The sequence below is a fragment of the Drosophila hydei genome, unplaced genomic scaffold (genome assembly GCF_003285905.1).
Source record: "Drosophila hydei strain 15085-1641.00,03,60 unplaced genomic scaffold, DhydRS2 tig00000172-arrow-pilon, whole genome shotgun sequence".
NCBI lineage: Eukaryota > Metazoa > Arthropoda > Insecta > Diptera > Drosophilidae > Drosophila > Drosophila hydei.
Window position 1 is genome coordinate 1,894,714 of NW_022045682.1, and position 27,287 is coordinate 1,922,000.

General features: G+C 36.6%; 1 protein-coding gene across 3 annotated transcripts in view; it reads right to left on the reverse strand.

The window, feature by feature from the left end:
• Positions 1-27,287, reverse strand: part of LOC111602152 (hemicentin-1) — a 138,790-nt gene that overhangs the window by 53,174 nt on the left and 58,329 nt on the right. For all 3 annotated transcript variants that reach the window (XM_023319102.2, XM_023319104.2, XM_023319103.2), the window contains exon 2: positions 17,181-17,373. In XM_023319102.2, the coding sequence (XP_023174870.2) occupies positions 17,181-17,373 (193 nt within the window). The remainder of the gene's footprint in view (positions 1-17,180; positions 17,374-27,287) is intronic.

The following is a 27,287-nucleotide window of genomic DNA, read 5'->3' on the forward strand; positions in this document are numbered from 1 at the left end:
TACTTTTGGGCCTGTGCTTAACAGTTGTAACACTCGGTGTCCCGCTTTACACATTTTATGTGCGCTCAAAAGCCAATTTTGTAGAGATTTCGGTAACGGGACCCCCGTTGCGGCAACTTGCGCCCCATTATAAGCGCATAATCTTTACAAAACACACACACATACACACTCACACAAGCACACACACATAGTCGCCTAGCCAACGAGTCTAAAAATGAAATGGCTAAGACCTCCGCCGCTGACCCTGACTCTGCCCCCTAAGCCCACTTTTCTAAGCTGCTGTCCTTGTCTTCTTCTTCTTCTTCTCAAAACACTATTCTGTGCTTTGGCATGTTTTTAGATAATTTTGCGCTTGGCTAGCGCATTACAGTAAAACTTCGCTAAAACTTAACTTTTGCTTTTGAAAGAGAATTCTTTATTAACTTCAAAGTGATTGGAATTTTTTGGGTGGTAAATTCTGTCAAGACAATGCAAAGTTTGATATGGAGTTAGGAGCTTGGCTGTGTGTGGGTGCATAACGGTACAATGAGGTACAATTGTTAACAAGCAGGGTACATTTGGTGCTTAAAATTCTTTTGAGAAAAGTACCTATTTGAACCCAAGCAAGGTACATTGAGCTAAAAACTACTACATATAGGTACATTATGGTACAATATGATACTTTATATATCATAATGTTGCATTATGCTTCTTCTTCTTGTATGTCTTTGTACATTATTGTACACCAATTTACATTAAGATACATTTAGGTACTTCGGGGTACATTAAAGTATATTACGGCACATTCATTTACATTCTTCCTATGAAAAGCATGGTACACTATGATACAAAATAGTAACAAATTGTACATTTTGGTACATTTTGGTACATTTTGGTACATTTTGGTACATTTTGGTACATTTTGGTACATTTTGGTACATTTTGGTACATTTTGGTACATTTTGGTACATTTTGGTACATTGTGGTACATTTTGGTACATTTTGGTACATTGTGGTACATTGTGGTACATTGTGGTACATTGTGGTACATTGTGGTACATTGTGGTACATTGTGGTACATTATGGTTTTATGAAATTTAAAAAAGTGTGGAAAGGCTGATGGTATTGTAATGTACCCAAATGAACATTAAGGTACTTTAGGGTACAAGCATCTATAGTTTGGTAAGCTAATTGCTAAGATACGCATAAGTCTTTGCAGCCACTAGAAAGGTACCTTAAGGCGCATGAATACTATAAATAATTTTATTTTATTTTACATAATATATTCTTCTATTTTCTTCAGTCAATCTTCACTGTGATAATGCGTGCCATGCTCACTAGTTGCCAGCTCTCAGTTAACGTTTGCCGGTGCCCGGTGCCCGGTGCCCGGTACCGGTTCCGGTTCACTTGAACCGTTTTAAAGTGCGCGCCTGGACAACAGTTGAAGCCGAAGTTCGTCTAATTTCTCTTGACCAATTTTTTTATGGCTTTCGCCTTACAAATGAGTTTCTGCCCAAGCGTCAAGGCTCCCCAGGGAACGAGAGAGAGAGCGGGAAGAGGAGGGAGCCGTCGGGGGCGTGTGTCAAGCGACGAGTTTGGTCGTTCAGTTCTATTGCCTGCTTTATGACAGTTTCATAGACTTTTTATGTTTATGCGCTGGGCGTTTAGTGACGCAGCTGTTGCGCCAAGTATAACAAGGGCTGGGGGCGTGGCTGTGGGCGGTTGGGGAACGTCGGGCATTTCATATTTGCGTTTCTTATCTGCACGTAATTAAGGCAATGGACAGAAAACCGGCTGGTGGCTGGCTCCTTGGAGGCCTTTGCGCAGTTTTCTAATCATCATCGCCATCAACACAGAGAGAGAGAGAGTGGGAGTGGGAGTGGGAGTGGGCGTGTCAGCCGTTAACCCTTGGCAGCCAAAAGTGGCCGTCTTGATGCCTTGTGGGGCAATCGTCTGCCAAAACTATTTGCCTTTGCACAATGCTCGCGGGAGCAATAATGTCTGCCACTCGGCAACAGCAGCTGCTGCCACGCCTACCCCAGTGCCCATGGCCTACTGTTTAGCGCCCCCTTGTTGTGGCATCCTCATCATCATCACTGTTTGTGCCAGCCTGTATTTATTTCCCTTTGCTTCAGCTCGTCTTGCTGCTGTTGCTGCTGTTTTTGTTGTAACTCAACCAGTTCTCAACATATTTGCACCTGCGGCTATTTGAGTTGACTACCTCTGCCTGTCTCTCCCTTCACTCTCCCCCTCTCCCTCTCCGTTCCACTGTTTCGCTGATTGGTAACAGCTTACATTTAACAGTTAACAGATTTTTGCTGTTGATTTTGCGTTGAATTTTTAATTAAGCGTCAGAAATTCTACTCTGTCGACGCTTTCAACACATTTTCCCAGTGTTGCAAAATGAGTTGAAGCTCTTTTGCCATGGCTGCAGACAAATTTAAGTCCTTTGTTAAAGGTATAGAAGCACTGAATAGATTCTGTATTGCTTACATGCTTAACAGCACTTTCAACACTGGCTGGCATACCTTGGACAGTGTTGCAAAATGACTTTATGCTCAATTTGAAGTGATGTTCACATTGAATGTTCATTTTTGCAACAACAATTCTTATGAAAGGCTTTAAGAATTCCAGATATATGATGTATACGATATACGCCATACGATAAAAAGATATCCTATATACGATATGCGACATACGATAAAAGATATATTATATACTATATGCGGCATACGATAAAAGATCATATACGATATACGATATACGATATACGATATACGATATACGATATACGATATACGATATACGATATACGATATACGATATACGATATACGATATACGATATACGATATGCGATATACGATATACGATAAACGATATACGATATACGATATACGATATACGATATACGATATACGATATACGATATACGATATACGATATACTATATACGATATACGATATACGATATGCGATATACGATATACGATAACGATATACGATATACGATATACGATATACGATATACGATATACGATATACGATATACGATATACGATATACGATATACGATATACGATATACGATATACGATATACGATATACGATATACGATATACGATATACGATATACGATATACGATATACGATATACGATATACGATATACGATATACGATATACGATATACGATATACGATATACGATATACGATATACGATATACGATATACGATATACGATATACGATACGATATACGATACGATATACGATATACGATATACGATATACGATATACGATATACGATATACGATATACGATATACGATATACGATATACGATATACGATATACGATATACGATATACGATATACGATATACGATATACGATATACGATATACCATATACGATACACATACAATATACTATATATGTATATACAATATACTATATACGATATTCGATACTCAATATACTATATACATTATACTTGAAATAGCTTGACACTTAAGGAACTCTCCTTCAATTGTCAAAAACTTCCAGTTTGTAGCTCTAACAGTCTCTCTCGCGCTCTGTCTGTCAATCACTCCTTCTCTCTCTCTCTCTGATATCTCTGCTTTCGCCAAGCTCTATTCTAGTATACCCCATTTCTTTTTCTATTTTCTTTCAACATTTTTCTTTTTTCGACATTTTTCCTTAGCTTTTCTAAGTTTTCATTGCTTGCCTCAATTAAAGCAATTGACGCACAAAGCGCTGCGCTTCGCTCAATTAAATTTACAGTTTAAAATTAATTTTTTTTGCCTTTCAGCTGCTTTTCTTCCACCTTTTTTCTATTTTTGCTGCTGCTGTTGCTGCATTATATCATTATCAAACGAGTTGCTGCTGCTGCTGTTGTTGTTGTTGTTGCTATCAAATTTTGCGTGCTGCATTTTAATGAGCACTCTCTCCACTCTCCCGTTACTCGCTCCCCCTCTCCCTGCCTCCTGCCATGCCTCCTCTATCTGCTGCTCTGATATCTGCCCGCATTTGGCTGCATTTAGTTTTGGCATTCGCTTCGCTTAATGAGCTTGACTCCATCCAAATGCTTGGCCTTTAAGCTAGTTTGGCTTTAAGCTCAGTTACAGCTAAATACACACACACACACACACACACACACACCCTCGCATTGTAAATGAGTTTTCCTTTTTTTTGTGTAGGTCCTTAAGCCAATTTTGATAAGCGAGAGTGAAATTTCGTGCGGGTATTTTGTGTGCTTCAATCTCTGCGTCTCTGTGTGTGTGTATGCAGGTGTACAACTGTGTGTGTGTGTGTGTGTGTGTGTTGCTGGCAACGCCTGCTGCTCATTGTCTGTCAATGTTCTGTGCTGAAGAACACAAAAAAAAAGAAGCAAAAATATTTCTACATTAAAGGTGACAGCGGCAGACGTTGACAGCGACTGTTCGCTGCCCGCTGTCGACGTCAGGACGATACAGGAAACAAACAAAGCAGCAGCAGCGGCGGCAGCAGTGTAAACATTCAAAGTGGGCGGCTGCCTGCCAGTATGGGCGTGGCGCGCTGTGCGTGTGTTTATTTTGTCGTAAATTGATTTTAACGGTGAATGACAAGCAGCAGCAACAACAACAACAACAACAACAAAGGCAACCAAACAGGCAGCAAGAAGCACGCGCCACATTTTCTCTGCATTTTCCTTTTCTTTTTTGCAGCATTTAAAAATGTATTTAAAAATGATATAGAAACAGAGGTAGGTGTGTGTGTGTGTGTGCGTGTGTGTGTGCGTGTGTATGTGTGTGTGCGCGTATTCATTTTATGATTAGAAAAATTATTACATAAAATTTATGTTAGTTGCACAAGCGACAAGAAGAAAGTTTATGGCCAGCAGCAAAGAGTAAGAGAGTGACAGAGAGAGAGAGAGAGAGAGAGAGAGAAAGAGAAAGAGAAAGAGAGAGAGAGAGGCGCCAGGTAAAAGAGGCGACAGGTGAGATAGAGGCGACAGGCGAGACAACTGTCAAACAGCAGCGACAGAGCAGAGCAGACAATGGCTATCAGTGCCACAAGCAAGAAGCGACGACTCAGAGATACCCTGTAAACGACTTTGATTGATTGGTGATTGATAGAAAGTTGATACGACGTAGCTCTAACAGTCTCTGAGAGAAGTTAACGTCAGATAGATGTAACTACTACTCTTTGGTGGAAAACTTGAAAATATATACGAAATGGCTTACTCTAGCAATCGATATTTATCGATAATTGGCTTAAATATTTTATATAAATTCATAGTTTGTTGACGACAGCTGTTATTGTTTGATCTAGTTGGAATATCTAAATATAATCTGAAGTCTGCATTCTATCTCTCTCTCTGTCTCCCCCTCTCTCTCTCTTTCTTTCTCTGTCTCCCTCTCTCTCTGTTTCTCTCTCATTATCTATCGTTATATATCTTCATAATTTACTTCATCTGTCTTTCTCTCTCTGACCCCTCTCTCTATCCCTCTCTCTCCATCTCTCTGCTCCTCTCTCTCTCTTCTCGATATTTTTGCCAAACTACATTCTAGTATACCCCACATCAGCCCTATACAGGGTATATAAAGCAGCAGCTAACAAGAGAAGAAGCAGCTCCCAAAAGACTGTTAATGGCTTCCTTTCAAGGCTGCCATGTCCTGCTGTTGCTGCTGCTGCTGCTGCTGCTTTCCACAGCTCCTCGAGCTGTATTGCTGTGTGTGCTTCAAAGTTAGCTAAACTGTGTGTTGCGGCAACCGCAAACAGCAGCAGCAGCAACAGCAGCAGCAGCAACAACAAGCTTAATAAATGTCGACACAAAAGCTTGAACTGAGCAGGCACAGCATAGGTGTGTGGGTAGGTGTAGGTGTGTGCCTGTGGAGCTGGCGCTGTCTTGCAACATGTTAAGCAGGTGTTTCAAAATCACTTACGCTAAAACATAACAGCAACAGCAACAGCAACGACAACAAAGACGCCAGCAGAACAGAAACACAAATGTTGTCAAACTGGCTGCCGGCTAAAACAACAGCAATAATAACAACAACAACAACAACAACAGAAACATCAATTTATAAACAATAACAACAATGAATAAACAACAACAGCGAGTGAAGCAAATAAACATCAAATTTGCGTTGGCATCAAATGCAGCACGCGGCGTATGCGTAATTTTGCATTTACAACAACAACAATTGCTTGTGGCACAGTATGAGGCATCCATTGAGGCACGAACTTGAGCTAATTTGATAAAGTAATTAACAAAATTTATATAAACAATTCATTAGTTTGTCAAGCAGCCCCGTCGTGCTGAAAATTTGCAAATGCTGAAAAATTTGAGGGCAAATTTCAATGCTGCTGATGTTTTCGGGGTAAATTGGAAGAGGAGACGAAGTTAGTGATAGTGCGCAATTAGTGATTAGCTAGCCCTAGAATTGCTAATTTTCTAGCATCCATTAATAGATAGTCTTACCAAAAATAGCTCTGTAAAGAAAGCAATCAAAGTGTGCTGCAACTAGAAGTTTGCTAGATAGATAGATACCTATACCAACTGTTAGTAATATTTATATATAAATATTATAGCAACATATGTTTCTTCATAATATACAGAAAGATCGCATGATACACAAACTGATTTTCTATATGCTACAATCACTTGTGCAGCAAGTGATCAAAACAACAAATAAAGAAAAGTTGTCATGGGGAATGCCTGACTAGCAGCTACCCGCAGCCTTCGTCCATCTGCCTTTAGACACTTTACACATATCTACATATATAAAGACTGTTTATTTTAGAGTCTTACAACTTTGAGCAGGCTTTACTTGACAATCCATTTAACGACTGAAAGCTGATTTCTATAGAGTAGAGCTCAACAGTTCATTACAAATAGATTTCTAGAGCAACGCCTGCAAATTATTGAAAAAGTATATCAAAATTAGGGCTCTGTTTCTCTCATGGACTTTGGTCAATTGGCGCAATATTGAGGCCCATATTTGGTTGAATAAATATGGAAACTAGCAAATTTGTTGCATTTGAAAAGAGGAGCCACTAATATATTCATTCGCAGTAAATTTGTGCTGTGCTTTATGGACTGGCGGAGTCATTGTTCCATGTAAGCTTGCTCATGATTCTGATGACTGTTAAAATAAATATTTTAAAATAATTTTAATATTTATATAGCCAAAGATTACAGTTGAACATAAATGTCATTTGATTGTCGATTTAATAGAGTTAATTTCATGGATACTAAGAATTAAATTTTTTGCTTTATTATAATTCCAACTTGTGTAACTCTAAAAAAATATTCCATATATTAAGTGGCATTTCTTGGTATTGCCCTGAGTTGCATCGTTTCAAGCGCCTTCGTCTTCAGCAAGCTTTAAGTAAACATCAATATGTGCTCATTAAATACTCCAATATGCAGTCTAAATTAATAGAAACAGACTTCGTCCTGGAGTAGCCTCGCTCTGAGCGAGGTCCTGTGCGTGCTTTGATTTGCTGTGAAGTGCAGGCGGCTCATAATGCATAAGCGAAGCATGTGCCCGACATAAAGTGCAGTTGCAAAAATACAACTGAATAATTCATAAAGTGGAGCAGGCAGTGTGACAGGCGAGCGGGCGGTAGGGTTCCTGGTTGAGGTTGAGGTGGAGCCAGCTGCTTCCTGTTGGCGTCCTCTCTGTGCCTCGCCTTCTGTGTGGCTGCGTCTGTGTTGCGGCAAAGGATGGCGGCCGGAAGTACACGTTGACAAGTCGCACTTCGTACAGCGGACAACTTCCGGCGTCGCCGTCGCCTTCACTCCCGCTGCTGCTGTTGCTGCTGTTGCCTTTTGCGGTCGTTCGTGAAACTTTATGAACTCCACATGAGGTCGGGCTGGGCTGCCAGCCCTGCGGCACTTGTTTTTGTTGCGTATTTGCATAGAAGGTCAGTTGTTATGGCTGCTGTAGTGGCAAAGCGCGTGTGTGCGGTGTGCTGACTTAAGCTAACTTTAAATTAAGCTTAGTGGCTGAAATTAATTTACGCGTGGTCATGCAGCATAGCAAGCAGACAGCAACTGGAACAACAACTGCCACAGCAACAGCAACAACAGCTGCAACGGCCACTGCAATTGAAACAGCAGCATCAAGCACGCTGGCAACTCTTAGCTAGAGCTGAAAGGGGTTCCATCTATCAACTTATCGCCATCCCAGTCAGTTGCGCCTGCAGGGCAGTCTAGAGAAGCTTTCTATCGAGATTGTGGAGATGTCAAGGCAGCTGGCATAGATCGTAAACATATATGCATATATATATAAAAACAGATTGAAATACCATATCCTAAAGCGAGAGAATCTTAGAGTTGCTGCCATTTATATATATTATATATACATACTGAAGCTAAGCTTTGTCCTTCCACAGCTTCAATTGTTTTTAAGAAAATGAATTTACTTCTTGCATAATTATTTTTAAAAATATGTAAAAATGAAGTATAGCAAATACAAACTGCATATAAATTGATTAGATATATAAAATAAATATTTTTGATATTTCTTTAGACATATTTTATTATTTACATAAAAAACAAATTTAAACTAAACTGCTTTATTGCTTTAAATTTAAAAAGCTTCAACGTAACTAAGACAATTTTGGTTTGTTTTTTGCATGAATAAATTTAATAATTTTCATATATTTTCAATAGAAATAAAATCAATTTTAAAAGAAAATAAATATTATGCAAGCTCTTAAGCTGATTTGTAATTCTTATTTCACTAAATTTGCTCAATTTAAAGAGACGGAAAAAAGTAGAGAAAATATATTTTATATAAATTGATGTAGATATATATATAAATGACATAAGCTGCCTGAAGATATTTATTTCCATGTTTTCTTTATGTAGCTCAAATATTTAATATGTGAGCTGCTCAAGTGATTTATGATTCATAACTATGTATAAGCTCACCAAATATACATATACAATATATATTATATATATATATCTATGTATATATAAGCACTTTATGTTATTGCCTGTTGAACAGCTCTGAGTGTGCAATTTATGTATTGTTTATTTTTTATTTGTATTTTGTGTGAGGTCAGACCTCATTGAAAATGGCTAAGGCGAGTATATTGTTTTTGAGCAGGTGTATGTAACAGGTGGAAGATGGAGGCGTTGAAGCCTACTGATCTATGCTGAATTTCGAGCTGAATTGATATAATTATCATCTAGTCTATCTGCCTATCTGCTGTGTAATGTATATTTAAGGCATATTCTTTATCTGAACTAGAATCTGATCTGAGTTACTCTAGTCAAAGTCTAGCGTAAGTCTGTCTGTATGATTTTAGCGAATGAGCTTTTCTAGTCGCTTGCTATTCGTCCATTGACAATCAGAACGACCTAGCCCAAAGAGCCTTAGCAGCTATCTCGCTCTCACTCAACAACAATCGGTAATGCGTGCGCCAACAGCTATCTTTGTCTCTCTTTCTCTAGTAGTGAGCATTGGCGGACACAAGCAAGAAAACAGAAGACGCAAACTCACTCGAATAATATTTTTACAACAACTCTATACGGACTTGCACTAATACTATTGCAACAGCTTTCAGTATAACGTCATATTATGTAATATGTATTATGATATGTCATGTCATTTAATGCTCAAAAATATCAAGTTACAGCTTATCACAAGCAATGTTGCAAGGCGCAACTAATCATATAACTTTCTATGTCTGATGAAAAAGCTGATTAGACATACCTCTGTCAGCTTCAGTCACATATAAAAACCGTTGGATATCTTAATTATACACTTGCAATTTCCGTGTTTTCATCTCTGTATCAAAAACTGAGTTTATATCATAACAAATTTTGTTAAGTAAAAAGTTATTGGAAGAAAAAGCTCCAGCTTGAAAAGATATAGAGTGGCAGCAACCTTAGTGATCTATACAGCTCAGAGTATTTGCTAGTCAGGCACGCCCCCAAGAGGACTCTTGCTTTTTTCTGTTTTTATTGGTGCTCGCCCATTAACAAGAGTTTAATTGTCTTTTTGGTAGGCCGCAAACAAAAGGCCAAGGGACAACAGCAGAGCAAAAGGCAAACACGACTGCAAACAGTTTTGCAAGGCATTTCATAGGAGAGAGAGAGGGTGGGAGAGGGAGATTGTGGGACTGCAGCTCAGTTTTCACTCGATTGTTGCCTTTTCTTTACTCTGTTGATTTTATGCCTCGCCCTTTACTTTCGGAGGGTTCCAGTCTGCCTCCTGCTTTTGTTTTTTACTTTATATTTGTGCTGCATTGACACCAGACAAAAGGCTAATTGGAATGTTAGCAGGAGTCAACACACATACACAATTTTTCTTCATTTTTTCATAGCCTGCTTTAAGGAGCTAAGGCAAAACAAACCCAAAAAAGGGGCGCGCATATTTCTCAGATGTAGGCATAATGCCAGCTGCTCTTGTTGTTACTGAATGAAAAATTGCTTTTTAAATGAATTCAATAAAGCGTGAGAATCAACAAAGAATCCGAAATTCGCTGACTTTTTGTGGTAGACCAGCCTAGAGAGAGTGAGATAAAAGGGCGCGGAGAGGGTAGTAGGGACGTAGGGGCGTGGCTGAATTGTATCCAAAGCACGCCTACAAAACGACAGACAGACAGGCAGTTGCCTGCCAGGCTTATTTGCATTTCAATTTGCATAAGTGTTGCCATAACCATGTAGATGTATACAAAAAAATATGTAGATGTGCACTGAGCGAAAAAGTGGGTTGCATAAATGTTGCTTAGACTCGTTTTATGATTTCTTTCTTTTGTGAACAAGCTTTCCAGGCAGTTGAAGTTGCGTCAAAAAGAAGTCTTGACTTTAGCTTAGCATGAGAATTTCTTTTAAAGGAATTTTACAATTTTTAAAGTTGTTTTTTAATTTCTAAAATATGCTCTATGTTATTCAACTTCGTCTACTTTTATTGTTTCTCTAACTGTTCTCTGTATTTTCATAGTCTTTTCTTGACTTCTGTTAAGCTTATAATTTTTCTTTTGTTTTTTGTCAATAATATTTTGTTATATTAGCTTTCAGTATATTTAAATTAGTTTTGGTGTTTTATTAATTTTTTTTTGTGTCAGAATAATTTTAATAAAGTTTATTATTTGTCTCTATATATATATATATATTTTTTTTTTATATTTTTTTATTTTATATATCAAGTTTTGTCATTTGATTTTCAGAATATTTTTTTTAGTAAGGAGAAAAGTTGTCTATTAATTTCTTAATATTTTTAAAAATAAAAAAAAAATAATTATAAATTAAATGATAAATTTGAAACTAATTTTAAAGAAACAAATCTCTCTCACTTCAATGTTGAGCACTCTAAAATTTCGCCAAGTGTAGTCACACATAAAATATATATGTTCATGGCCGCTGATAGATGTTACGCCCACGACGCGACATGTGTGTGCGTGTGTGTGTGTGTGTGTCTGTATGAGTACAAGTCAAACGAATCGGAACCAACACGTGTTGCCACATATTTTGATCTATGCATTTGTATCTCTGCCTCTGTCTGCGCGTGTGTGTGTGCACAAGGTAAAGGTTAAATGTTGACCCGCATTCGCATAAAAGATATATAGAAATCGAGCCATGGGCTGCTCCCCTCTCCTGTCCCAGGAGCTTTTGGGGCTATTGATAACAGTCGACTTTTGCATAAATAGCAAAAATTATTGCGCACATCCATCACAAAATGGGAAATGTGTCAGCTTGGCCTGGCATTCACCAGCAGCAGCAGTAGCAACAACAACAGCAATAAAGGCAACAACAAAAAGGAAAGAATTTGATTCGATTTGCCAAACAGAAGACCAAAATAAAAGAAATATGAAAAACGAATTTTAGTTGCGTTTGTGTTTTGCCAAAATATTTTATATATAGAAAACTGTGCAATGGATTAAAGATGAACTGATGCGCATTTAGAATTTCAATATAGATTTTAAGCCGACACCAAATTTAAGCCAAAGCAACTGAGCCGCAACTCAAGCTGAACTAACTTTTGCTATTAAGGAGATTTGGCTTAAAGACAACAAATTTATAATAAAATTTGTGGAATCAACTTGGCTGCAATTGCATGAAAACTTATTTACGTATTAGAGACGAATGCTTAATTTTATTATTTAAATATTTTTAATGGAATCGCATGGCTCTAAAAACATAATTTGTGATTTATTGAAGAATTTAGATTTAAGATCAACTCCTTAAATGTGAAATGACAATTCGCATTCTGCCAATCTGGCAACACTATTAGAATATTCTGACAACCCTATTACAAATATTTTAACAGTCTAACAACCCTATTACAAATAATGTACGCGATACTTTACTCATTGTAAGTTCATTCTGGAATAAAAGCTTCACTCTTGCTGCCTCCCCTTCTTACGACAGTATTCATAAAATCATCTCTTCAATATATCATATCATATCATAATATCAGCTGGAACAGACACGTAATATTATTAAATAAAGTATTCCTTAGTCTAGCCATCTTATAATATATAATACTTGATATGCATATGCCTTGGCCATGCCTTGGCGACCTCATCTTATGTTCAGCGCTTCTGTTAAGCTTTTTTGCCTAAATATTCTGTTAAGTTTTTCTGCTAAGCTCTTCTGTTAAGCTATGCTGTTAAGTCTACAAGTTAAATTTCTGCTATGTTAAGTTCATATGTTAACTGTGCTGTCTCCTTTTGCTGTTCGTATAGCTCTGTTGTTAGGTGCTGCTGTTGCTCTTCTGTTAATTCTTATGAAAACTGGGTTTCAGCTTGATTACTATACAGTAAATACCAGAGCTGGCTACCTACTACGCTGCTTTTAGTTTCGTAATTGAAGATTAAGCTATATATAGACGCCAAGACGATGCTTGAATAAGATTTGATATGAATATAGAAAAAACCAAGGTAAGGCCTTGACAGCATTTGCCAGCGCCAACAACTTATGGAAAAAATGCATGGCCTACCTAAGCCGCACTTATGCTGATAAATCTCTCCGGCAATTCTTAATAATCCTAATCAAAACGAACATTTGCAAATGCTGCTTGAACCAAGGCAGCAGCTAGGCAATGCGATGCCAGTCTGAAGATGCTGTCGACTGATGTTAGGTAGAGGCGTGCTCTAGCCCGTCCCGCCTCACATCCGCCAATTTCTTGGCTAAATGCCAAACTCTTGCATTTTTCACGGGCACAACCACAACAAAGGCAAGTGGCGCCCCCTGGTGGCCGAAAACCAAAAATTAAAAATCGATATGTTACGAGAGCACAACATGAAATTCATATTAAATTTTGCGCTTAACACAATTGAAAAGGCTCAACGAAAGCAGCAGATTCGAAAGAAAAAAATGATAAAAAAATTGTAAAGAAAAGTTTTTTTTTTGATTGTTTCCGAAATGTTGGCGGCACTCGAACACAAAATTCCAATATCATGGCAGAAAAATGAAAAAGAAACAGACAGCAGCAGCAGGAGGTGGTGGAGGAGTCGGCAGCTTGAATGGAATCTGACAGCTGGAGAGGTGGAGCACGGTGCTCCTCCATGTGAATGTGAATGTGAATGCGTAGTTAAAGCAAATTTCATGTCATCCAGATGACAAAATTTTTGAAGAGCTCAAAGTGCAAATGGACACCAAAAACAAGTGGAGCAGGAGCAGCAGCAGCAGCAGCAGGAGGCGGAGTAGATGGAGATGGACAGGAGCTGAAGCCGCTGCTGTTTGTACCTTTTCCTTGCTATTTGTGGGGTCAACTTGTGGAACCAACAGCTGGCATCCATCAGCAACAACAACAACAACAACATCCATCCACTAGCAGTTAACGAGTCGGCGTTGATTGAATGCTGCAAAATTTTGCTGGTAAATGGGAATTGCGCAATCATTAGACAACAAATTTTGCATTTAAAAGCTGTCAAATGAAATTTCTCTTTTAACCTAATTGCTTTCAATTGCCACACGCACACACAGACACACACAATATGAAGTTCTATAAAACTAAGAATTAGCAACTTTTCATTTTAAACTCGATTTGCGAAGGCATCACAAAAGATTTGCAAATCAATTCAATTCGCTGAGCTCAAGTTTGTCTCACATTTTGCTAAATGTAGAGAAAACTATAAACAAATGGAAGCTCGTTGCACTTTCCTATACCCTGTATTTGAGCGTAAGAGTTGCATGAAAATTCAAGAAGAAATATTTGGCAAGAGTCTGCAGCATAAAAACCTTTTTCACATATTTTTAAAATATATTAATATTGAATATTTTATATATATAATTCGAATAGACAGAGAGTGCCTTTTAAGCTAACTTGATGGCTCTTATGACTGATTGTTAGCAATCGTTGTGGCTGCCAGAGTCCTCTCGTCATAAGCAAATTTTGATCAACTTCATCTGGACATGCATTTAGCGTAACCATCCGAATTTCGTAGTTCGCCAAACTCTGCTGATTTCAATTGTAAAAATCATAGTTCGTTGCCTATGATTTTAGTACTTGACTCAGGCACAACATTTCTCTATGCTCCACTCATAAGTATCTGGATCTAATAATACACCCAATTCACAGCACTCCTTTGAATATGTATATAGAGTATCTTACAGTCTTATACAATTTATTTTTTGTCCCATAAAATGATAATAATAATGATATAATATGTTAATAATATATAATGATGATAATAATAAATAAATAAGTAACAATTTTATAAGGATAGCCTTAGTCAAAGCTAAATTTCTAGCTAAATATTTTTTAAATTTATTAATAAATTAAATTGAAAAGCCTTAACTAAGTTGATCAAACTGATCTACTTATATATGCCATGCCTGTACAGGGTATGCCTTGTTCGATCTATCCAAGCAACTTGTTGTTGCCCTTAATGGCATTTGTTGTTGCTGCTGCTGCTACTGCTGCTATTATTGTGTTTTGTGGCAACGCCATTAGCCCGGCCCAATCTTTGGGCTCACATAAATCAAGCAAATTGTTTAACGCGCGATTAGCAAAATTTTACAATAATTTTCCTTTGTTTGCGATCTGTTTGCTTGCTCGCTCTCCCTCGCTCCCCCGCTCCCTCTCTTCCTCTCTGCATCTCTTTCTGTCAGTTTGCATGTTCCATATATTACAAATGTATATATATAGATATTGTATCTGGCCAATGAGCGTGTCTTTGGTGCGTGATTGTCTCTTCGTGTGGGCGTGTCCTGTTCAACATTTTCCAAACGATTTGCGGCATACGCCGCATTGAATGTTTTTTCACGCTTAAAATGCGCTGCAAAATGATTATTATGATTAATAAATAAATAGGCAGCCGGGGCAGCAGCAGCAGCAGTGGCAGTGGCAGTGGCAGCAATAACAACAGCAATAAGGAAATTTCAGCACATTTTCCCAACAGCCGCTTAAAGCGCCTTCAATGCCTGACGCGCTCTCGGCGCTTTAATCAAGTTGCGTATACGCAATGTGTTGCCAATTATGAACTATGGCACAAATTGCTAAAGTTGTGCTTAAAATGCTGATGCTTATGGCATTTATTGATATTGATATATTATGGGCAAATGGTTGATCAACTTTTTATTGTTAACTGGATTTGATGTAAAAATTATAAAAAGAAATATTTCAAAAATGTTTCTTCTTAATTTGTTGAATTAATATTATTAATTTAAAAAAAAATAATACAAAAATTTACCTTAAAATTTTTAAGCAATTTTTAAAGTTTTCAATAATAATTTAAATTTTTTTTAATTCTCATTTTTTATAAGGGAAAATTCCAACTAAAATGTTGAACTGGTATTAGTTACTAATAGTCATTAGTAATTATTATTAATTAAAGAATATATTTTAAATCAACTTAAGTACATTTTCTGAATTAAATTAAATTTAATGCAAATTTGTATATATTTTAAATAAATTATACTTATTCGTTTTTATTTATAATTCGTTATATTTTCTTTATTTTTATATAATTTAATTGATATAAATTAATGCGTTTTTAAATTCACTTTTGTATTCATATATTAATTGTTTATTTAGTAATAAATATATTTTTTTTAATTTTTGTTAAGTTTTAATTTGTATAAATTTGAAATAATTTATTATCAAATGTTAAATTTATTATTATTATTTTTTTGTAACATTTTCTTTATTTATATATAATTAAATTAAATATTAATTTGTAAAGATTATAAATCCCCTTCCAATATTAAATTTGAATATTTAACTTCAATATTTATAACTATATTTTGTTATTTAATTATTTTATTTTTATATATTTCTATTTTCATTTCAATTTAATATAAATTTTCAGATATGTTTAATTAATTATTATTTTAATTGCTATTTATTTACTTTAAAATTAAATTGCATATTAATTTGTATAAATTTAAAATCAATGTATGTATTTCCTATAACATGTATAGTATATATTTTCTATATTTTCTTTGCATATTATGGTTCGCTTTGCTATTGTCCCTCAGGTTGGAAGTTTTCTTTCCATTACGCTGCAATCATTATTCAAATTGTCTGCATATTTTGGCTAACCTAATCGAGTCTGGTTGAGGTTGTTGTTGCTGTTGCCTTTGCTGCTGGTCAATTTTGTAGAAACAATTTATTTAGCGTATTTTTCCCATTGTTTTTTAGCAAAGATGCCATAATAATAATTTCGCTTGTGCACAGCTGCGGCTGATGGTCCACGCGCTTATCCTTATCCCAATCTAGGCATCTAGCGAACCGAAGGACTCGTGGGGGCCAGCCTCGACTTGTTTACACTGATATTTTTGCGGGCGTGGCTGAAGGCAATGAATTATCGCCTGCCAGATGAACATTTAATGATGTACACACACACACACACACACATACCCAGAGGGAGAGAGATGATGGCATTGATGGCGTTGTCCTTGCAGTCATTGGCAATTTTAATAAATTTAACAGCTGAACGCATCGCGAAACTTTCGCATCTTTCATCTTTTATCAATAAACATGCCGCGAGAGAAAGGGAGTTGAGTTGAGCTGAGTCGAGTTGAGTCTCGATGTCAGGCAGGCAATTAAATAAATGTGCAATCAAACCCCCATCACAAGAGAGCGAGAGAGAGGAGCGAGAGATGGGGAGACAGAGTGAGACGGCCTTTAACTTTTCGCCTGCTTATTGACAGGCCATCAGAGTTGAATTTATGAGCCTGACTGTGATTTATCAGACCATTGCACAGAGGACACACACACGCACACACACACGCACTCTGAACTTACCGATAATTGGAGTTGAGCTGCACATCGCCAATGGCCACATTCTCGAACAATGTGGGGCAGCAGGTCCAGCGAGCCCAGTAGAAGGTGAAGTCAGTTGAATCATAATGCTCGGTGAAACGGCACTTGAGTACCAGATCGACGCCTTCGCGTGTGTCCAGCGACTCGTCGGCCAGCACAGCACACAGCAAGCCAGCTAAAAGAGAGAGAGAGAGAGAGAGAGAAGAGATGTTGAGTTAAGGTCTAATAGAGAACGTGTAAAACACGGGGCAATGCAATTTGCTTGTGCATATTTGCAGCGCAACATTTAATTAAAGATAACCCACAGAAATCCATATCGGAATAGTAACTATCAAATATATAGAAGAAGAGAGAGGGGGAGTGGGCGCAGAGCTTTGATTTATTTTATTAGCGAAGCAACAGACGCGAGCGGCACCAAAAATATTGTTCCATATTTTTGGCTGAGAATTGTTGAAAATTGTAAATCTCTCTACGCCCAGCAAATGAATAATGCACACGCACACACACACAGCTGAAATACTAGAAATAAATTTGTGCTTCGATGTGTTCCACAAATGGATATAGACTCAATTGCATTAACATTTCAGAAGCTACTATTTATAGAGGTTTCCCTCCCTCAGTGTGTGTGTGGTTGGGCTCCATTTCGATTGTAGTTGATTATATAAAATTGTAATAGGTACAGCATTTGAAGTGCTCGTTAGGCGCTTCAGTGTTGGAAAAGGAATGAGCAGGCAGTTATGGGACTGTGCCTTGGGTTGAGGTGGAAGCTGCCTAGGCAGAGCTGGTCCATTATAAAGTAGAATATCAATAATTTATGAAAGTATATCTTAGATAAGATGATGAGGAATGTTAGTGTTGGAAAACGATTTAAAAATAGGTGTAATAGTTGAAGTGGAATCAGCTTCTTATCAGAAATTATATTAGATTATTATGTATATGTTAGAGAATATGAAAAAAGTGTTGGAAAACGCTATAAAAATACTTAAAATAGCTAAAAGCCTATTGTGGTATTAATAAAAACAGATGGTTACTGTGACTGTCCTTTGTGTAAGTGTTGGAAAACAAGCGAAATATAATAAGAAATATAAAAATAATAACGAAAAAGCCTAATAGAAATTAGTATTATTATCTATAAAAAGTTAATATTGGTGATAAGTATTTACATTTGCTGATAAGTTCCCAACAATCTCTAGTTAGCTTAGCTTCTATTATATTTATTTATCAAACTTATTTTCAAGCAGCAAAAATACTTTTCGTAGTAACATTCATCGCTTTGCAACACTAGCAGAATTATTTCTATAGAGTTAAATCGTAGCCCGCTTAATGTGCCCCAATTAAAAGTGAAAACTTTTCATTCGGTCAAAAGCTGATTATAGCATAACACGAATTAATGTATGTGTGCCAATGTCAGTGTTGTATAAGAGCCAACTATGTTTAATATTCGTTCCACTCTATGGCAAAAAAAATAATTTGTTGCAAATGCAAAGAAATCGATTTTTTGTATAACGAATTCAAATTGTTTTGGGAAATCAAATGGGAGCTGAACTGAGCTGAGCTGAGCTGCTGTGGTTGCTCTTACAGTTTGAGCAGTACTGCCAAGCGAATAATTGTCTGTGTGTGTGTTTACAACTAAATGGAGCAAATGGTCGAGTGGCTGCCATTGGGTCGAGTGCACCACCCACTTTTAGGGCCCCTTGGGTGAGCTGTTTGTACATGGAGCGCTTAGTTTTAATTTGTCTGCTTGCAGCTTTTTTAAACCCATCACAGCAGCCACGCCCGCCACCCACCGCCCGCCCGCATGTATTTTGTTTGCTCAAATCTGTTTTTTGTCTGTGTACTATATGTATAGATATATGAGCTTATATATCTATATATGTCTATGTATTTGTATATAGTTTTTTAGCAACTTTTCATTGTTCGCTCTGTATAAAAATAAAAGGAAGCAAACTAAGCGCGCAGTGTATGCATTTGATATTGTGTTGAGATTTTTCACTCTGCCGCATAAAACAAACAGCTCAATATAGCCCGAGACACGAAGAGGGGGCGAGGTGGTGGGGCAAGGGGCAGCTGCTGCATATTCAATTGCAGCCCGCAACAAATTTTTTACATTCCGTTCACTTTTTTAACATTGCAAGTTTTTTGTAGCAACTCGTGCGCTCTCTGTTATTGTAATTAACATTGCGATTGTTGCTGGCCATCAAAAAGGAATAAAAGAAATATTAAAATAGAGTGAAATGTTAAAAAAAAAAAATACAAAAAATAAATAGAATACAAAAATTGCGATATAAATGCCTGCATTTGTCCGCCTAACTGCAAGCATTTATATTTGCTATTTTTCATATATATGGAATGGAGACGTTTTTGTATAGTTACAGTTATGATTGACTTGATTTGTTAACTACTTGTATATATGGATTTCAATTTTATTAATTTTTCAAATTAACAAACAAGAGAGTGAGAGAGAGAGCTGTAGTCTTTGGGATACTCTGCTTTGAGTATTCAAAGAGGAACATGAACTCTAGGTTTGAACTGTTTTTAGTTACTTAAAATTCTATTAGGCTTCCTATAAGTACTTTCAGTTAGTGGAAAGATCATGTTTAGAACGTAACACTGAAATGTCTGTTATACTGTTTATACTATTCTACTTGATCGTGATTGGCTACGACTGTTGTAGTAGTATTGGTGGACGAATAAGTGCTTATTGTTGTTGTAAAATGTTATCCGAGTGAGTTTGCGCTTCATTTCTGCCTTGCATCCGTTAATTCGTACATATAGTGGGAGAGAGAGAGAAAGACAAAGACAGCTATTGCTGAGCGTAGTCCAGCTTAGTGCTGAGTGAGAGGGAGATGCCTATTTAAGCACTTCGAACAGGGCCGCTATTATTTCAGTGAACGAATGGTGTGCGGAGAGAGATGAAGTCTGAAAGAGCACATCCTGAAAAACAGATTGACGGCAATTCGCCTTTCGAGCACAGCTATAATTAGAATATATTTTATAATAAATGTATTTTCTAACCAATTACCTTTGCTGCTTCAGAAATTTAAATAATTTGTAAAGCTCGGAATTTTTTTGTAATCTCTGTTTTAATGCTTTCTGCAGATAATTTTAACAGTAAAAACAGAAATAAATATAAATCAAGAGAGAGAATGAGTAAAGGCAAGTGTATAGCTGCGAATTTCATTTCGACTTCGGCTGTGGACTTACTATCAACGCTCAACGATTTGCATATATTTTTTATGCCAAGCAAATAATTATGAACGTTTGCTGGCCATAGCCACAGGTGCCACGCTATCTGCGCCCTGCCCACCTGCAGTTGCGCTTATGTAAACTTCATATGCATTTTAATAAAGTTTTCGTTTGCTTTATTTAAGTTGTTTTTCGGCAAATTAAAATATTGCCCGATTAAAAAGAAAACATAAAATTTCGCTGCATTTAAGAGATGAAAATAAAGTTTCCTGTTATGTCAAGTTTTTTCTTTCTTTTTTTTTTTGCCCGCTGTAATACTGAAATGTAAACAGATTTCTGTTTTGATACGACGAACGGCGGCCGCAGGGCAAAAGCATTTCAATTTTTACAAATTAACAATCAATTTTATAAAATCCATGGATGAAGCTCTGATAGACATTTAAATTGCCATTTATTTGCCCAGGTCTAACAAGCGTGCTTTAAATTGATTGATAAACTTTAAATTAGCAATTAACTCCAGACGCTCGATTAACTTTAACACGGTTTAATTATTGATATGTGTGTGTGGTACATAAAATGAAATAGGTCTTTAAAGGTGGCAATTAAATGTTTTTGTTAAAGCTTTTGAAATTCGATTATATTTTTATCGAACAAAAAAGAACATGTTAAGTAATCAAGTTGGGAATGCCAAAAATCCAAGTTACTATAATAAAATAGCACGAAACATCTAAGTTTGGTTGACTTTACAAACGACCTGCAATAATTAGCTATTATTAGGGCTTTAGCACCCACATACACTCTCTCACACACACAGTGCCATGCTGGCATCTCTCTTACACTCACTCATTTATGCATTTCTCTCTGGCTTTATGAATTTTTCAATTATGCTGCTGTTCCTTTCTGACTTGCGAGTGCTTAAACATTCATAAATGCAAGTGCACACAGCTCACTGGCACTTCTCAGAGACGGAGCAAGGCAGGAGAAGGTGGGAGTGTGAGGGAGTAGAGAGAGATTTGACTTTTGAGGTTGTCGTCCTGCTGGTTCATTTGCCTGGGTCCACAGAGATGCCCGCACAAGTCAAAAGTCTACGAAATGCAACCAAAACAAAACAAACAGAAAACAAAACAAAAAAATTAAAATACGCACACACTCACACACACACACGCGGAGAACAACCGGCAGCAATAAGAAAAACTTTTGCCTTGCATTTTTTACACAATTTTGTGTTTCGCCTGAGGTTTTGCAGTGGACCAGAGTGTACGATGTCTTCATAAAGCAAACGAAATCAAAACACAAATGTAAATAACATCATAAACGTACATGAAATGCACTGAACGAAAAACGGTATATGATTTGAATACGCAATGAAGTCGACTTTTGTGTTGAGAGCTGTGTGCGTATTTCGCTTTAAGCTTAAAGTTGGGGAATAGAAAATTAAGATACAAATATTTCATATATATATATTATTACTACTTAAATATATAAATCTGCGAAATATATAAAACAATTTTAAATGTTAATTTATCCATTTTTTTTAAAGATTTAAGTTTAATTTAAAAAATGTACAAAAATCTTATAAGTTTAAGGAGATTTAAAAAAAACTCTTTGAATGAATTCTGTATATATAAATTATACTTTTTTGAGTCATAATTTTTAAAATATTTGTTAAAATTGAATAAAACTGTTCTTGTTATTTTTTTATTATTTGTTATTTAATTTATTAACAAAGTTTTTGTGTGTGCTGCACATCAATTTATGTATTTTTCCCGGAAAAATTTATAATTCAATTGTAATCTAATATTTGCGCTGCATTAGATCCCAGCTGTTAGATAAACAATTTAATTTTTATTGTAACAAACGAATATCATAATTCGCACTTAACCAAATGTGTCAACAATTTATTTACGCTCAAATTTGTTTGATAACTAAATGCGAAAAAGTTTTATTTGAACAGGCTAGGCAAAGCTTCTCATAACAAATTAATCCAAGGTGTCAATAAAATCAGGCAAGCTGGCTTTTAGTTGATCATTTTACAAATAAATAAAAGCTTAAATTTAAATTTGTGAAAAATACAATTGAACGAAAATACTATTTGCATATTATGTACGCAGCAAATTAAAAATATTAGGTTTGGTTTATATTATATATAATTTATATATATATAATATATAAATTAAAATTTTTATTTCTAATAAATAAATAAAAAATGAGCTATACAAAATTTTTTAAATATAAATTGCACATATTTGTGTATTTATTATTATTTGTGTATTATTATTAATAAACAAATAATATTTATGTAAATTTAACACAAATAAATATTTAATTTTTTTTCTCATTTTATGGGTTGTCTCCTTTTTTATGGGTTGTTTTTATTTTTTTATTTATATTAGTTTTTATGTTCATTTTATAATAAGAATTTAAACAAGATATAAAATTTCAACAATATACAAATTAAAATAAACCAACTAATAAATGTTATAACTTTCAAGTAAAAAGCGAGAAAACTAAAAATACTTAAATAAAAAATAAATTTTTAAAAAATTATAATTTCAAGTAAAATCCCTATACATTTGTTGTGTAGGTATGTTAAGTTTAAAACATATTGCTCGTAAATTAAATCTATTTGCTTAACTGAATTTGCTTTTGGCACACAGACAGAATTGATTTCGTTAAGAGTTGGTTCTTGTTGCTGGCTTACACCTACGCACATTTATTTCAGTCTTGGCTCAAACTCTGCTTGTGCCACAAGACATGATGAAGATGTGTTCATTACGAACCACATGGCAAACATAGCTCAGCACAAACAAATAAAAAACAAGAGAGAAAAAATAAATATTCTTTAAACAGGATACTCGAGCTTTTGTGTGTGTGTGTGTGTGTGCGTGGGTGTGTGAATATACAACTGCCGGCCGCAGTGTAATGCACTTTTAGCACTGCCGGCGTCGACATATGTTTCCTGCAACTGACTATATCTGAAACTACACACACACTCGACTCACACACACTCGTTTGGCTTGCTTGACTTGTTTGTAATTATTTATTTCATACTCGCATAAAGTGTAGCATACTTTTGTGCGTAGACAAGAATTATGGCAATGCTGCCAGTTGTTATTTGCACTGCACTAGTGTGTGTGCGTGTGTGTGTGTGTGTGCATGTGTGTGGGAGTATGTATTTTTAAAAAGATTTCATGCTAGAACGCTGAGGCCAAAACAAGCGACAGGACAACAACAGGAAGATGTTTGCCAGCAGTTGCCTCCTGCCTGCCAACTAATGTAAGTTGCTCAAACACACACACACATGTGTGTGTGTGTGTGTGTGTGCTTGTTGTCTACTTAAAACAAGCTGCTTGGCTCGTTTACTTGTGGCCTGAACTTGTCGGCGCCCGCACACATTGCACCGCCACAAGCTTCTCTTTTTCCACATATTCCGCAAGCTTTTGCTTTTCTTTCAGCTTAATGTGAATTTCTGCTTTTAACAACAGCTATTGCTATTGCAGTTGTTATTGTTGTTGTTGCTGGTTGCTTGTTGGTGTGTGGCATAACGGCATAAATATAATATGCAGTCTCGCCCTTTGCTGTTGTAAAATATATTACTTTTTAGCTGCACTTCGTCTTCCCCGTGACGACGCCTCGTGAACCTTCAACCGTAATTTTAGCTCATAACAATTACAACAACAGCAATTGCTGTGCAAAAATCAACTACACTATATATATATATATATAACGGGATGTGTAATGTGCTGCTGACATGCCTGGCTTTGTTCTTGTTGTAGGTTGATGTTATGGCCAAATGTCATAAGTCTTTAGACGTAGGCTGAATGTCGGGCCAAAGAGAGTTGCCTTTTGCAATGTACAGAGTCTCTGTGCATGTGTGAGTGAGACAGACATATTCTGCAGCATTGTCGCATTTATTGCTGCAACAAATGAGGCAACTGCCACTCGATGCGCAAACACACAGCAAGAGAACAAAAGGCGTCCAGCCAGGCAGGCTCAAGCAAAGCTGCTGCTGCTGCTGCTTCTGCTTCTGCTGCTGTGACAAATATTTGTCGCACATAAAGCATAATAAGCCATACAGCCAAATATATATATACACACACACACACATTTATATATACATATATACAGTGTGCATACAGTAAGCAGTGCAATTGAAACAATTGCACGTCAATCGATGGGCAAACAATCGCTTAAAGGCAACTCAGAAACTTAATGAAACCTGTCCCAAGCATACACGAACTACTGTTTGTGGTCCCTCAGCTGCAGGAGCAGCAGCGGCGGCCTGAGGTAGGGAGGCGACAGGAGGCTGGGGTCCTTAAAGTGCCGAGACAACTCATTAAAATGCCAGCATGTGAAACATTTTGCAAATTAACTGCAAACGTTGCGTATGCGTAATATGCGAGAGAGACTGAACAAAGTATTTGCTTAGCCAAGCGCCCCCCATCGCCAGCCAGGTGAAAGCCGGAAAGGTGGTTTGGGTCAGGGATAAAAGCTGATGAGAATGACGACTAAGCTGGCAATTATAGCAATTGAGAGAGAGGCGGAGCTCACTTTGGCCAGGTGTGAGAAGCCGACTACCAAATGCGCTATAGGAAAACTATGCAAGGCAAATATTTCAAATATTAAAAAGCGAGCAGGCTTGGGCTGCTGAGATGGAGAAATGGCAGAGGGAGAGAGTAAGAGAGATGGACAGCGAGCGAGAGAATATGGGGAAAAGCGAGACAGAGACAAATGGAGGGAGAGAGCTTGATTCAGGTAGAGAACAAACATTTATATCCTACTTTTAAATGCAAAAAAGTAATTTTTAGAAAGCCAAAAATAAAAAATTTAATGTGCTAAAAATACAACAAAATAATTATATAATATAATAAAATAAAATATGATATTTTTGAAAAAAAAATATATATAAAGAAAAATATACTTTAAGAAATATGTTAGTAACAAATTTTAATTATCAAAATAGTACCAAAAATAAATTAATTTAAAAATATATGTCTATCCAATTTTGCTGAATATATATATATTTCATATATTATAATAAAAATTAATTTCTAATAAAATATTTAGGTACCTAACATATGTTTATATAGACAATTTTTTCCATTTCTATTTTCCTATTTATGCGCCTTTCACTCCATCTATGCTCAGAGCTATATAATGTGAAAAATTAAAAAATAAAACAATAACATATATTATATATTCAGTAAAGCATATAAGCTCTTGCATTCATTTTACTCAGCATGCTTCATTTCTAAACCTTATTAGTTTCCATATGAAGGCTTTTGTTCGGTTAACAAAGAGTTTCCATTACTTTGCTTCCGTCTGACGTCTTTGGTGTTTTCTATTACTGGCTGTAAATGAAATTCTTTGGCAATTTTTGGTATTCAATTCGGAAAAGTTTCTTAACAATTTTCCATATTTTGTTTTCACTTGTGCAGAAGCGCCTACATAGCCGTTAGATCTGCGTACGTATATAGCATATTCAAAAGTTTGACGCTGCGTATGCGTAACATCTGGCTAGGGCTAAAGCCAGTTGGCTGCTGGCTGTTGACTGTTGGCAGAGCTGAGATTGCGGATTGTGGATTGGGGATTGCCACTCAGAATACCCAATTCCACTTTAATTAAAACATTCGCAGTGCCTTTCCCATTTGCAGCTAGTAATGTTGCAAAGTTGCCGAGCCGAGATACCCGTTACACACACACAAACACCCGCGCACACGCAAACCCTTTCAGCTGGCGAGTGTGTGTGTGGTGGGGCGGGCACGTATATTACATAATATGCCATTAATAAAAGTGTTTAAAGTTCACTTAAGTGCCGCATGGAGCTTTAGACAAACGGAAACCGTATCAACAACAGTTAGTGCACACACAGGAAACTTAAACGAGGGGTGGGCAGAGGCGTGGCGGCACAGAAATTGAGATTGGGATTGGGATTGCGTTCGCTTACCTAGTAAAGCAGTGGGTAGAGAAGGGGAGTCTCTCTGGCAGTAGATGCCATGACAGACTAACACGCAGCTGGATTTATATGCGGCCAGCGTCAGGGTAAACATGACTTTAGCTTGACGAAGAGCTACAGTTGGGGTTTAAAGATAGATAAAGACAGCTAGAGCAAGACAAATGAACAAATAGTGCAGGAAAAGCTGACTGTGGCCGACTGTACCATATGGATGGAGCCGTGTGTGGGCGGGCGGTTTAGAGAAATGCAGCGCGTCTCACATTGCTGATGAAAAATCAACGTTCGCATAGTTCACAGCTCACATTGTGACCCAGCTAGCTATAGCTGTGATTCCATTTCTGAATCCAATTCAGAATGCTGGCTGTGTACAAGGTGTCCCCATGTCCAGCTAGCCCTGCTGGTCCCTGCACTCAATTGACAATGCGGCTCAGTTAGTCCAAGTCAATAAGGCACGCACGCGGTGAAAGAGATAGCACTAGATGTTTACCTCAGCACATAAGAGAGAGGGCATCATAATGCCGAAGTCGTGTAACCACAGCTTAGTAGATATACCCAGAAGAAGGAGTAGGCACAAATGATGATGTAAGAGATGTGGCTCTTTAAGGACTCATACGGATTAAAGATAAGACAGAGGCTAATGAGGATAATTCGAAAGGATTTGTAGAGAAAAACATACAACATATACAACATATACAACATATACAACATATACAACATATACAACATATACAACATATACAACATATACAACATATACAACATATACAACATATACAACATATACAACATATACAAACATATACAACATATACAACATATACAACATATACAACATCTATAACATATACACATATACACATATACAACATATACAACATAGACAATATACAACATATACAACATATACAACATATACAACATATACAACATATACAACATATACAACA